The sequence below is a fragment of the Mustela erminea genome, chromosome 21 (assembly GCF_009829155.1).
Source record: "Mustela erminea isolate mMusErm1 chromosome 21, mMusErm1.Pri, whole genome shotgun sequence".
Lineage (NCBI taxonomy): Eukaryota > Metazoa > Chordata > Mammalia > Carnivora > Mustelidae > Mustela > Mustela erminea.
In genome coordinates this window covers 1,072,353-1,086,669 of record NC_045634.1, presented here as the reverse complement: position 1 = coordinate 1,086,669, position 14,317 = coordinate 1,072,353, and the positions used below count along the sequence as shown (strand labels likewise).

At 44.2% G+C, this 14,317-nt stretch overlaps 1 protein-coding gene across 7 annotated transcripts in view; it reads right to left on the bottom strand.

Moving 5' to 3' along the window:
* The window catches only part of SH2D4A (SH2 domain containing 4A), a 59,397-nt gene that overhangs the window by 32,124 nt on the left and 12,956 nt on the right, over positions 1-14,317 (bottom strand). For 6 of the 7 annotated variants that reach the window (XM_032328770.1, XM_032328767.1, XM_032328771.1 and 3 more), the window contains exons 3-4: positions 9,711-9,870; positions 7,933-8,107 (exon numbers count right to left, since the gene is read on the bottom strand). In XM_032328770.1, the coding sequence (XP_032184661.1) occupies positions 7,933-8,107; positions 9,711-9,870 (335 nt within the window). Of the gene's footprint in view, positions 1-7,932; positions 8,108-9,406; positions 9,529-9,710; positions 9,871-14,317 lie in introns of those variants that run through there. The other variant, XM_032328773.1, reaches the window with a different exon arrangement.

The window sequence follows — 14,317 nt, the reverse complement described above, 5'->3', positions numbered from 1 at the left end:
CACTGCTGTCTACTGATGGGAACACAAAGCTATGAGTTAGAATAGCACTTAAAAATATAACTGAATACCACCATGGTGTCAAGGTCAAGGTTACAATAAAAATTTACAGTTTAGTAGCTTTTTTTTTTTTTTAAATCATTCTGTTATAGTAAAATGACAGATTTAAAAACATACCAGAGCCTTGGGACAGTGCATGCAAACCCGTGCATGTGCACAAAGTAGGGGTAGAGACGTGTCATCTCTAACTCTCGTTCTTTAAGGATATGAAGAGTAGGACTCTAGTTGAAGGCGTTTTAATCTATGAGCCTCAAGCCTCAAGGTTTTTGTTTGTTTGTTTGTTTGTTTTGTTTTTTTAAGAATGCTTTGAATCCTGGATGTTTGTGTTCTAATTTTTTTAGTCTTCTGTTTTGCAGTATGGTTCACTCTGAAGGCCATTTGTACAAAAATAACAAGTAATTCTCTGGAGATAAAATCTACAAGTGGACGGATCTAGTTTTATTCAAGGTCCCCTTTGGGGCAAGGACAATCAGTCTACTGATTAATGAGTTCCCAGCCTACAGATTACATATAAACAGAGAAACACAAAGGGGCTTAGCTCTGAATTAGCATGCTCTGCTTGTCTCCCAAGCACACTGAGGACCGTTCTGTTCTCCCCCCAATTCTCTGGCACAAGAGTGGGGAAAACTCTGACAGCATGCAGAGGACTGTCTACACCCAGGTCCCTCAGATCTCCACTTAGCTGTGGGAGATACCCAAACACCCAAACTCCCCAGGAGGGGATGCTTCACACAGGGCATCATCTGTCATTTTCTCTGGCTCCTATTAACTCCTCCTTGCACATGCCTTTGCCTGGGAATGGCATCTGCTTTCCGACCCACAGGTCTTAGAACCTGGCTGGGTGACAGCTAAATCCTGGTATTTACTATCACCTCTGGTTCAGTAAGAGCACCCAGGATAACTAAGTGTTCAACCGTGATCCACTGAGAACCACAACATTCCCACTGAATGTTAAGCTGAGCATCATTTCTGTTCTCCATGTACTATCATCACTGCCAAAAACAAGGACAGTAGGTATTTTGCAAAGGGCAATAGCTTTTCAGGATAAGAGTCATACTCTCAGCTCTAATCCAGGCATCGCTTCAGCCTCCTACTCCGACTGCACAAACCATGGAGCATACGCCACCCCCCCACCAGCTCTTCATCTGAACAGTGAAAAGGACCAAGGTTGGGCTCATGATAAAAACAGCATCTTATAACTGAAGAACTTCAGGGAATAATTCTTATGGTTTCTATCAGATGATGCTGGGCAAGCACCCTCATGTTTATAAAATTTCTCAGCTTCCTTTGTAAAGAAACAGAGTTGCTAATTTAATCCCTATATTATAGAAGGAATTGATTCCTTATAGGATACTGCCTGGAGTCACAGAGCTGCCTGGGAGGACTGAAGCCTCCATTCCCAGACAAGAGGTCCTGCCCTGTGTCAATGGTACGGTTTTACAGTATCTGGTACTTAATCGGGGGAGTCTTACCTTTGGCTATCTATTTGTTAAAATGAAAATTTTAAATCACCGTAAGTATATTCTTTAAAAATTTTTTTCATACAGATTATCTTTGTGAAGAAAATTGTTCTGAGACTGGATCCCAAGTTTTCTAAACCCTGAAGTGGGGATCCAACAACTCTTCTCAAAACTCCTCGATTTGCTTCTTATGGCTCTAAGGGTGAAATAGAAATTCTTCAACCTTGGACTCGGGGCAAATCTTTCATTATTCTACAACAGATCTCCTTGGATGAATTCATCTGCTAATGAAGATACAAAATAAATCATTATTATATCAGTATAAAATAATCCAAAGGCAAACCTATAGATTGTGCTATTTAGTGTTCTGGTTCTGTTAGGTGTTAGACAGTTTGGTAGTCAGGGCTGGGGTCCCCAACAAGAAGATATGGAGTCAGGACAGCTAACACAAAACACCACTGATATCCCGTTTTGCAGCTTAGACAGGACCATACTAGCGTTCTGCTTTGGTCTTTGCAAAATTGACTTTTGTAAAATATCCTAAAGTAAAAGAATTAACCACAAAACATTTGTCACCATCATGGGCAAAGGGCAGTTAAGACACAAGCCCCCAGATGTCAGCAAAATAGACCACCCACACATGGACATTAACCTAAATACGTAGACAGATACGTGACCAGAGCCCTGATTGGCAGGACTCTGCACACCCTGATTGCTGAAGATCGTTCTGCAAAACAGCCCCCCCAAATCCCTAAACTTAGAAACTCCAAGGGCATCACTCTTGGGCCCCCTCCCTTTCTGGGAGCTTTATACTCTTGCTCAATAAACTGCTTTGTTGCCCACCACTGTTTGGTCTACCTCTTCATTCTTCAAAGAGGCCAAAGTGACCAAAACCTGCAGGCACTAAAGACAGAAAATCCTGCAATAGTTCTGTGGAGGGAAGGGTACAACTCTCTACATTTTTTATATGTGAGAAGATTAGCTCTTTCCCAGGTGGGCCAAAAGATACAGTTTGGAGTCTGGGGTGAAAGGCTGTGGAAAAAGGCTTGGAACAAGATTAGGAACAGGAAGCCGATTAACTGAGAAAGACAATGTGTACTTTGTCCAGAAATGAGACTGGGGTCACCTCAGTCTTGTACTACTGGCCTTGAACCTCACATCTTTGCCTAAATTCTGCTTGAAGATGAAAGTGCAGACCTCATAGTGAGGCCTATCCATTGAAACTCTACAGAAACTCTCCTTTACAGCTATAGTGATGTGAAAAATATTCGACTTCAGGTCACGCCTATGGATGCTGTTTTAGCGTCATGAATGTTTAGAGCTGGCAAAACGTATGAGCAACCATCCCAGCAAACATCCCATTTCAACAACTGACTGACAGCCAACAATCTGAATAATTGTGAACAGGATTCTTTCCAAAGCTTGCAGGTAAGAACCCTCCTCAGCCTGAACCTTGATTTCTGCCTCCTGAGACCTCAAACAGAGGACCCAGCCAACCCTTGTCAGAATTCTGACCAAAGGAGCTGTCATTATTTGGTCCATTTGGTTTACAATAACTTGCTGTGGCGACAATAGAAAACATACAAGAGACAAGGCCAGCTCTTTGGGTCATGTGGCTTCTCAGCTCCTCAAATGTGCCCCCTCCAGGTCCCAACCAAAGTACGTTCTCCAGTCAGGCTGCTCTCTGCCCTGCACCCCCACACATGACGCTTTCCTTTTTCTCACAGACATTCTGCGGTTCCCTCTGGCCTCGGGCCTTCCCCCGTTCCTTTCTTCCACAAATCCGGGTGAGTCCTGGCCACTCTCCAGCTGGAACTCCTGCCTTAGTACTAAGTGCCTCTCATCTTCTAACTCCTGATGGGTGAAGACCTTGTCTGGTGGCTCCGTTGTGGCTCCATACCACCTCTCACTACACGTATCGGGACCCTGAGGAACACCTGCTCAGAGAAGCACTGATTCAGTCCATCCTGCCAAGCCGTGCAAGATCTTCACACCTGCAGCCTGTGCGCAGGACAGGCTCATATAGAGGAGGCAAGGCTTCAAGCATTTCTAGCTCAAACAACCCCTTGGATTTGTACTAGACTTTGGCTTTTCAAGCATTCCCAAATGTATTATCTCATGTAATTAAAAAAAAAACAAACACCATGAGATAAACAAGGTGGGTATTTTTTAATTCCCCGTTTTTATAGTTGAAAAACAAGAGGCTCCAAAAGGTTCAGAGATTTGCCTAGCTAGGCGGACACACCGCTCTGAAGATCTGGGGGAGATCTGGGAGAGAAACAGCACGACAGAGCCGTGAGCTCTGGGAAGCACCACTGCTGTGAATCAGACTGTCGCCAGGTTTCCAAGCAGTTTGATTTAACCGTGTCTGTTTCTCCACTGCTTCCCCAGTCCTTCTTCTTCCTCTCTCCCCCTGTTTTCTTACAGGAAAAGTTCTTCTGTTTAATTTTAAAGCATTCCTGCTTTAGGGAAAAAATCCCCAAACTCTCATTCCAACAGTAGGATCATTCAGATACTGATGTGAATACCTTCCCTGGGGCTCAGTGAGATGGCCAAGTGCTGGCCCTGAATTAGAGGACCAGGTTTATGGCCCCAGCTCTGCCTCTGATCAGGCTTTGCAAAAACCACTGCCCTTGAGTAGTCTACTCAGAGAGCAAGAGCCTGTTTCACACCTGTGTGTTGTGAGGATGAAGTGAAATGGTAAATCGGTCTTTTGATAGACCACAGGGCTACAGACATTTTAAATGTCAAATTCCTCACCTCCACCACGATCACCCCAATTATTAGCACTAAGGCCAATCACCCTGCTTCACCAAAGAATCTCCTAGGCTCCTGGCTACGTTCTTAGGGTGTACTGATCTCTGATCTCTTCCAGTGAAGCTGGCTGCGGCATTCATTCAGGCTGATTTCATCTTATTCAAAATACTACCGGTAAACAGGGAGGACAGTGAAAGAGTCAGTGTTGAATTTACCCAGAGTCCTACACAGACCCAGTGGGGTTCCTGACTACATTTGCCTTGACCCTTTCATAAGATAATCAGAGCAGAACTGAGAACCGCTGGCTGACACAAATGCAGAAATACAGTCTACGCTGATGCTTCAGTGCAAGTACAAGGGGTCACTGTTCACCGGAAGAATGACTTCCCATAACTAAATGACTCTGCACAAGAGCTTCTACAGGGCTGAATGCACATCAACGTTTGGGTTGAATTTAACTTTCCCCTACTACCCACAGCCCTTCAGAGAACTGAGGTAAGACCAGTAAGGGGTGCTTTCGGGTCTGGAGTTCTCTGATGATGATCTATCATGTGAAACTTATTACAAATCTAGCAAGGCCATTCTACTTTAGTAAATCTATAGTGGGTTTCCCGTGAATATCGTTCATGATTCTGGAAGACTGACTGCTCTTAAACCTGCCCATGGGTATTCAGATAAGCTTCATGATCACTAACTTCAATAAAAACTGCTTAACAATTTTTCTCTTTATAATAAATTTTAGGCCATGTGCAGACAATGAACGTTTAAAGAAAAGACTTCCTTCTAGATATTATACTTTTATACTTATATTATATAATATATATGTTATATATATTATACTTATATTATACTTATTATACTTATATTATACTTAAGATAGATTACGGATGAAATGTGGACCTCTTTACTGTGCAAGCCTGAATTGCAATTTGGAAACATAATCGGATGACTTCCAAAGCTCTAGTCTTGGTTTCTCACCAGAGTTCTCGTCTGAAGGTACAGATAGGGGGAATATGATGAATTCTATTTTAAATACCCCAGGGCTATGATGAGAATGAAAGTAGATAAACAAAAAGGAGAGCTTTCTAACTGATTTTTGGGCAAACCACTTATCTCTTTGAGCATTAGTTTGCATCTGTATAAAATAAATACTTGCATTTTCCATTTCACAGGAATATTATGAAATGAATAACTATATGAGAAAAAGTTTTGCAAACTCTAAGTCAGCTTGTATATAATTTATTATCATATGTAAAATAAACTTATATCTACCACCTAAAGTGGTATGCAGAATCCTTGGTATCTCTAAACTAGACTCTGCTCCTTTAAACCAGCTTCTCCCCTAGAGGCTCCTGTCCGTGCTCACAGCATCCACATCATCCCAGGCATCTCAGCTTAGAAACCTGGGTTGTGCTAGGAAGCTTGCCCCTTCCCCACTCTGATCTATGAATAATCAGCTCAAATTTAAAAATTTCAAAAAATAAATCTGACCAGGTCAAACCTTTGTTCAAAAATCTTTGGCAATAACCAGTTGTTCTTGAAAAAAGAGGCCAAAACACAAAGTTGTCCCCAAGAGCCTGTCCTGTCTGGCCTTGCCCACCCTCTCACTCAATCCTATGCTCTCCTCTGTCCCTTCTGCATTGCAGCCACACAGGCTACTTTGGGCTCTCCAAAGCCCCCTGTTCTTCTAGCTACACAGCCTTTGTCCATGCTGTCCCTTTGTTGGAACCACCGGCCCCAGTCATTCTCTGTCATCATCTCCGGCTCCATGTCCTCTGCAAAGCCACCCTGCACTTCCTGCCATTGCTCAAATTCTAGTGTAATAGGGGTGCACAGAAACATATTCTTTTCTTGAGATCACTCATTATCTTTTGAAATGACGGGTTATATGAAGTCTCTCTCTGCTTTCTAAACTGTAAAGTTCATTCAGCAGTTCTTTCCTTCAACTTATTCTAAGGTTCAGCAGTGATTCTGTCCTTACGCCTCCCTATAATCTCAATGCCTAGCACATAATGGGTACTTCTTGAATGAATGAGTAAATCGGCCAATCTTGAGATCTTCTCCTCTCACTGGGTGTGTGTGTGTGTGTGTGTTATATGTGTGTGTATATAAAATATAATTCCTATAATATTTATGATATAGTAGAACAACAATAACCATGGTATTTAACTTCTATTTTAATCTCTGTCCTGCTTTTGGAAAAAAACTTTTTTCTATGAAACTATTGTAATTCAGGCACAAAGATAAGCATGCATACATAATGCTTTGAGGAAGTGTTTTTTTCTTCTTGCTGTTGTTATTCTTCATTTTAGGGGTGCTAGAAAAGGAGTCTGCTATTTGGAGGGAGTTTGGTATTAAATGTGGAATACAAAACAGCCCTGGGAGGGACTGAATGCTTTACTGCACATGTGGAGAAAGGACCCAGGTCTGACCCTGGTATATTAACTAAATTTTAGAATTTTGTACCTGTAGATATTTTGAGCCTTATATTTGCAGCTCTTTATAAAGCTTCTTTGCATTCCTCATATTAATAAGACAATCAAATGCAATAGTTAAGGAATGACCCAGGGGTCCTACAGATCCCTGTTTCTGTTTGAATCCTGAGTCAGTCTTTTGTCAACTCTAAGTCCTTGGGCAGATCAAATACCCCTATCGAACCTCAGATTCCTTACCTGTAAAATGGACAAATACAGAAACAGTCCCTAGGTCATAAAGTCATTGTAAGAATGATAAGAGACATTCAGCAGTGTGCTTTGCCCCGTCACAACCCCATGAAGCAAGCAGGATAGATAACCATAGCCCCGTGCAGCTGCCTCAAATAGGTCAAGAACACACGCAACTAATGTCACAAAGCTGGGGACCTGAGCCAAAGTCAAACAATTGCAAATCCTCTGTTAATTCTCAGTTTAATTAAATTCCTGGCAGAAGAAGGTACTTCATAATACAGTTTTATTGTCCTTCCAAACTATAATCTAAGCAGCAAATGATGTCTGAGCTCCTTAAACCAACTGAAACATGAGAGAGTGCATACCAATTCTGATTATAAAATTCTATCATGTTGAGGAAATCATGGTCCCTGCAGGCACAGGCAGAATCTATGAAGCCAGAGAGGCATGGAGGTGTAGTCCTCAACAAAACAGGGGAGACTCCACAGAACGTAATCTACTTCACAGATACGCCAGCGTCCTAGGACTGGGGTCAGCGGCAGCCTCGGTGCCAAAGCAGGCTCTGTCTTGGTAAGTAAGGTTTACTGCACCGGAGCCTGTTCATTTGAGTACAGTTGTGACAGTGTGTGGTCCACGAAGCCTCAAGTATTTACCCTCAGGCCCCTCACAAAAACAGTTATCAACCTCTGTTATGGAAGACATATAACAGGGGGAAATAAACCCTGAAAATATCTTAAAATGCACAACTCTGTTCCTAGTTCTTTCTTCACACCTTTGGTCCCATGAAAAAGGAGTGTTTTACCCTTCCTTGTGAAGCAGCAGGTGACCCAAATTCCCCAAAATGAAATGAACATCAGTGCCTTCAAGTTCGGATGGATTTTTCCCAGAAAAGTTTGTGATCCTGATGTTTGACTACATTCATCTCATTGTTCCCAATTCTTTAATTTCCTTAGCTATTAAATTCTGCATACTTATACATATGAAAGACTCACTGGAATTTTCTCTTCTTCAAGGAGTGGTGCTGGTCTAGAGCCCTTCCCCAGTTTTTCCTCTTCTGTTGCTGCTTTCTTGCAGATATTCTGAGTCTCCTGGGTATCTGGTGCTTGCAGATCATAATATTGTGATTTCATTTTCAAGTTATTGGCGAATCCTTTGGACTGGGTTTTTCTGAAGAGAAACAAATGTGGAATTATCAAAAACATTCTCCAACATGGATAGCTTTTCCAAAGCAGATGCCTACATTCAAATCATGTGAAAAACAGTAACAGATACCATTTACCGAGTTCTTACAATATGCTAAGCCCTGTGTGAGTATTTAAAGACATTAGCTTAGGGGCACCTGGGTGGCTCAGTTGGCTAAGCATCTGTCTCTTGGTTTCGACTCCTCTTGTGAGACTGAGCCCAGCGCCGGGCTCTGTGCTCAATGCAGAGTCCGCTTATCCCTCTGCTTGGGCACACTCTCTTGTTCTCGCTCTCAAATTAATAACATCTTAAAAAAAGAAAAGACATTAACTTATTCCTCATCACAACCCCATAAGAAGGGCTTGTTATCCTTGCTTACTTGCAAGAGGCTCAAAATAGTTATATTACTTATCCAAGGCCACACTGTGGCGCAGCTAGGATTTGAATCCGCGTCTGCCCTACTCCCGTCCAGAAGCTAAACTGCTGGGGCATGCTGCCTTCCTAGGATGCGCTGCACACACTTCCTTTACCTCTGTACGCCCGTTTATGGTTTGAGTTACCGGAGGAGGTCACAGGAGCGTCAGCGGCCCTCGGCACCTGAACCCAGGTCTGCTTCTATCTCATCAGCTCAGAGAGGGCTGTCCCTTCTCCCGGGGTGACAGCCTTCACAGAAGTCACCCTGGGCCCCCAACAGAGGGGATCCATCACCTGCCTCACTGCGACCAGCCAAATTACCTTCCTATTTTGGCAGGCGATCATGTCACTTCCTTATTCAAACCTCTAGCGTCCATAGATCAAGGTCCAAAGTCCCAAATCTGGCTTTCAAGGCACTTTAGAGCATGGCCCCCTCTCTGCTGTTACTTGCCCACGCATACCTCAAACATTCAGAAGTCATCATCACCCAAAGAACGAGACGTATTCGAAACTAGGGGTCTTGATCATGCCTCTGCCGGCAATTTCCTTCCTGATATTCTGCAGCTGGAAAACTCTACTTATCTTTCAAGGTTGAATTCAGATTTTACTTCTTTTTTGGATCGGAATATTGGGCTCAGTTAATCCTCTGTTTGTGACTTAGCTGTAGCGTGTATCACAGTCTATATCAGCAGAAGTTAGTTGTGTACCTGCCTGTTTCTCCTCCTCCTCCTAGAAGCTTCTTGTTCATCTTTGAATTCCCACCATCTAGGGCGGTGGAAGTACCTGGAAGGCCTGCTCACTCAGCGTCCCCCTGTGAGCAATCTTGCTGGAAGGCCTAAAGCTTAAACAGTCATTGCATTTCTCACTTACATTCCTGATGCTCTGCTGTGTCAGCTTCGGCACTTTGGCACGACTCTAGGGAAGCCAGGGATCACACAGGAAACCTCATCCAGACCAAATCAGGTGACAAGTAAGGAAGTGAAACAGCTGATCTGATCGCATTGCGGGAAGGAAGGGAACCCCAAAAGTGTAAAGAAACTTGCCGGAGAGATCTACAGTGACTTTTGTAACTCTCAGATCCACCCCACTCTCCCACCAGATACTCTGAAAAAAGAGGCATCTTTGCATCATTTTACAATCCGGCCAGCCTCTCACTGGCTTGCAGATGGCATACCTGAGCTCTTCGGTTTCCCGCTCAGCCTTCAGCTGGGCCCGCTCAGCAATAATCTCATTACAGAGCACATCGTAGGGTTTATCAAGATGGTGTTCGCCCATCACCCAGACCCAGACTTCCTTATCGGCTCCCAGTTTCCAGTGAACAGATTTGCCGTTCTCTGTAAGCGAAACAGAATTTGGGTTGGACAGATATCTTCAGTCATGGGTTATGATGTTTGCCATCATTAAAGTATTTAGGGTCTTCAAGAAAAAAAGATTAGATGAGACAAAGCACTTCCAGTTTCCTCAGGAACCAGCAGCAGTCCCAGGGAGCAATGGAGGTGGGAGCAGAGCATGGCGGCTACAGCAATGTTTGTTTTAAAATATAAATATGAGGGCGCCTGGGTGGCTGAGCGTCTACCTTCAGCTCTAGTCATGATTCCAGGGTCCTGGGATTGAGCCCCTTGTTGGGTTCCCTGTTCAGCGGGGAGTCTGCTTCTCTCTCTCCCTCTCTCTCTGCCCCTCTCCCAAGCTGTGCATTCTATCTCTCTCTCGCTCATGCTCTCTCTCTCTCAAGTAAATAAAATCTTTAAAAAATATGAACATGGTTTTTGAATGTGTCCATTTTATAATTAAAGTAGGAGAGATGGGGAGAAAGCATGCAGTTTATGCTAACATCTGATATCAGAATCTCTAAGGTCTGAGAATCTTCTTGAACCCCAGAAATACACAGCTTCTCCAGGGTTTGGTACTTCCAGTTTAGAATTGGACTGGCTTTAGTTTAAATCCTAGTCCTACCACTTACTAGCTGTGTGACTTAGACAAGTTAATTTTTCTGAGCCTCAGTTTCCTCATCTGCAAAATGGGAATATGATCGACCACCAACAATGCAGGACTGCCATCGGGAGCAGGCTACACCAGCTCTTTCCCCCAGTGCCTGTCACATAATAGGAGTTCATGAGAGGTTAAGTGCTACCATCACCCTATTTAATTCTAGGGCTCCTCAGAGATTCACACCAACTTGTGAGAAGATAATACTACTGGTAGTGTGATACTTAGTGAAGCTACTTAAATGATCCTTGTTTACAGTTGGTCACAGGGTTTGTATTACATTCTAGATCGTGGTCTCCAGAGACAGCCACACAGGTCATACTCCCTGAACCCAACGTTATGTGGAACACATCCAGGAGAAGCCAAGAGGGGCAGTCCCTAAATCTAAAAGCCCCCAGGGCCCAGATCTACCGAGGGCCATTATGGTCCATATTGTGGTCAAGATCCCTGGGCCCTAAAAACCCCAAACTGGCCAGTAGTGTTGAGTGTGGGTAAGAGAGCACCTGATGGAACACATGTGCTTAGAGGTTAGAAATCCACACTGGGATTGTGTCTTGTCTTTGTACATGAAGTAGAAGGTTTCCAATTAAAGCATCTTCTGTCCAGTGAATTGTTAACCTACTTTCTACTGTCGCCCCAAGATACATTAAAAAAGCAGGCTGCTGGGGCACCTGGGTGGCTCAGTGGGTTAAAGCCTCTGTCTTCGGCTCGGGTCATGATCTCAGGGTCCTGGGATCGAGCCCCACATCAGGCTCTCTGCTCAGCAGGGAGCCTGCTTCCTTCTATCTCTCTGCCTGCCTCTCTGTCTACTTGCGATCTCTGGCAAATAAATAAATGAATAAATAATCTTAAAAAAAAAAAAAAAGCAGGCTGCTCAAACCCAGATGTGTTCTTTGGTCTGGCACTTTCCACCCTTCTTGGGGCAATGAAGACTTTGTACAGCATGAAAAAATTCTAACTAGGATACTGGGGCAGCGGGAAGAGGGGGACAGAATCTTCACTCTAAGAGGAGTCAACTGTATCATCCAGAAAGCAGCTGACCTCGCACTGTTTTCCCAAACGGAGAAACAGTGAATGTGGCACCAGGTATGAAGAGAAGATGAATCCCAGCGTGCCCTAGTGGGGCTGGGCCCTGGCCAGCTCTGGCTCGCGTGAGGAGATGCCAAATGGCTCATTAACTGTAGAAAGCTGTCAAATCTCATCAAACTCTCTTTATTACACTCACTCAGGGCAACTAATAGTATTTTTTACTATGCCCATCTCTCAACCTTCACCTAAGTAACTCTCTACCAATATTTTTGATAGCAGGAGACAGTCGCCCTGACAGGAGAGTGGCAGAGGGCCAGGGAGGTGGAGAGGGAAGACCCAGGGAGCCTGCAGCATTGCTCAGTGTGGCAGGACACATTCTCTGGGGAGCCCAGTGGGCTGCAGGCCGGGGTGTCACTCTTAGGGGAAGAAGGTGCTGCCTTGAAGGGTGAGGGGGGGGAGAAACCCCAGGATCGCCTGTGAACAGAGGAGGGGGCTACGAGTAGAAAAGACTGCCAAACAAGAGCCTTGACATTTTAGAAGCAAGGGAGTGGTGAGAATATGGTGGAGGTAAAGAAGCCATGGTTTGGAGGCAAGAAAAAAAGAGAATGTCACATTCAGCCAGATGCCGAAAGAAGGGTTCTTGACAGAATGGCGCTGACAATAACGTCTGTGCTGAGCGCTTCTCACCTTCAGGAGCTCTTCAGTGCACCTGAGAGCAAAGAGGTTGGAGGGCCTTCAGGGGTTCCCCACAATGCCCTAAAACCTTAGTGGAGGCTGCTGGAGAAGTTATTCTAGTAAATGAGTGTTAGCTCTGACACCCTCAATTTTACACCAAGATGGGGGAAGACTATTCAGGCCTGTTTAGTTCACGCCACAAAAACGTACTGAGTTTCTAACTCTGAGCACGATCCGGACGAGCTAAATGCTGCAGGTGCTACGGAGATCAAACAGATGTGGCCATTTTCCTGCAAGTCACCTAGTATCTCAGAGAGAAAGAGCAAGGCATTAGGCTGCTTATTTAATGAATTTTATTGCATATCTACTATGTGTGAGGCACTGAGGTAGACGTGCATAAGCACTTATGAACAAGACAGACCATCTCCTGCCCTCAGGGAACTTATATCCTAGCTGTAGATAGGAATCGAACACGTAATTAATTATAAAAGTAATACAATTTAGGGAAGGGGGTGTGAGAGGGTGCTAAGGGAATGCGTAAGAACTAATCAATTTGAAGGACCAGGGGAACATACACCAAAACCACAACAGATTTTAAGATCAGTGAGGATTTGCAAGATGGAGAAATTGTTTTGGAAGCACACAGAAGGAAAAAGAAGTTCTTTGTATTGAGTTTTGGAACGTGTAAGTTTGGTGACCCGCACAAAGATGGTGTGATCGAAGATCAGAGAAGGAAATCAGGGAAAGGCTATAGGGAGTCAGGGTCTCAGTGAAAGCTGAAGAGAGCTTTGGATGTCGTCTGGCTGTGCACTGAGGATCATGCAGGGGGCGGAGGGCACAGGGCACGAGGCACAATTCCCAGACACCTGGCTAAATGATTTAAGCTTAGGTCCTGCACTGCATAAAGCCAAAAAGTGGTGTTAAAATCCCAGGGTTTCCACCAACTCTTTATGTGACCATGTATAGGATATCTTACCTCTCTGAGCCTGAGCTCCCTCTCTGATAAAACAGAGGTAGTGAGTCGGACCTCACAAGCCTGTCATGTGATAAATGCTCAAAAATATTAGTTCCATGTTTCTTGATTAAATGACCAGTGAAGAGTCCATGATTGTTGCTGTGCAGATGGTGCCAGGGTCAGAAAAGGGATTTAGGAAGTGCTCGGCCACATCAGCATGTGGGGTGGGTCAGGGAAGTAGGAGAGGCTGTCCAGTGGCTGAGCGAGGACAGAACTGGGGAGACGTGCCGGTGAAAGACCAGGAGTGAGGTACCCGGGGCCCGAATGAGGGAAAGGTCGGTTAGATTCAGGTGGCTGGAAAGGAAGGACTCCAAGATGATGCCAATATTAATAATAAGCAGAAACAGTAATATCAAGAAAATAAATTTGTTTGAGCTGTTTTGGAAATGAAGAATAAAATTTTAATTTCACTAACAATCTACATGGAGAGCTTCCATAGATACCTGAACTACGTTCGGCACTGGAGTTCAGAAATATTGTCGAGACGGACAGTGTGAATTTGGGAATTCCTTTATAGTTGCCATTGTTGAAGTCACTGGTGTAGAAAAATTGCAAAGGGAATGAAGCCTGGTGAGAACCTTGGAAAAGCATGTGCTCCATTTGGGAGGCAAAAGGGAAAAAAAAGAACTTCTGATTCCTAAACATGACTTAACATAGGAGCCTGGGGAGAATGCACTGCCATGCGGCCCAGAGAGAGGGCGCTTCCATGCCCTGGAGACACAGAAAGGGGGATGGGGAGCCTTGTGGTGGGTTCTCAGCAGTCTCTGACTTTGGAGAGTATTTTTAGGGAGACAGGTGTGGGACAGGCTACAAAAGCAGGACAGAAAGGATGGTAAAAGGTGGAGGCTGTAAGTATGTGCTCTGGGGAAGTTTATTAGCAAGGAAGTGAAAAAGGATTCAGTTATTTGTTCAACAAATATTTACTGAGCATCTGCTATGTTCCAGGCACTATATTATAGGCCTTTGAGACAGAAAGGGCAGCTTAGGAGTAAGGATGGTTGAAAGATGTCTTTAAATAGAAGAAACAGGGACAAGTTTGACACTTAGGGTTTTGGGAGGGGAGAGCAGAAGGATAC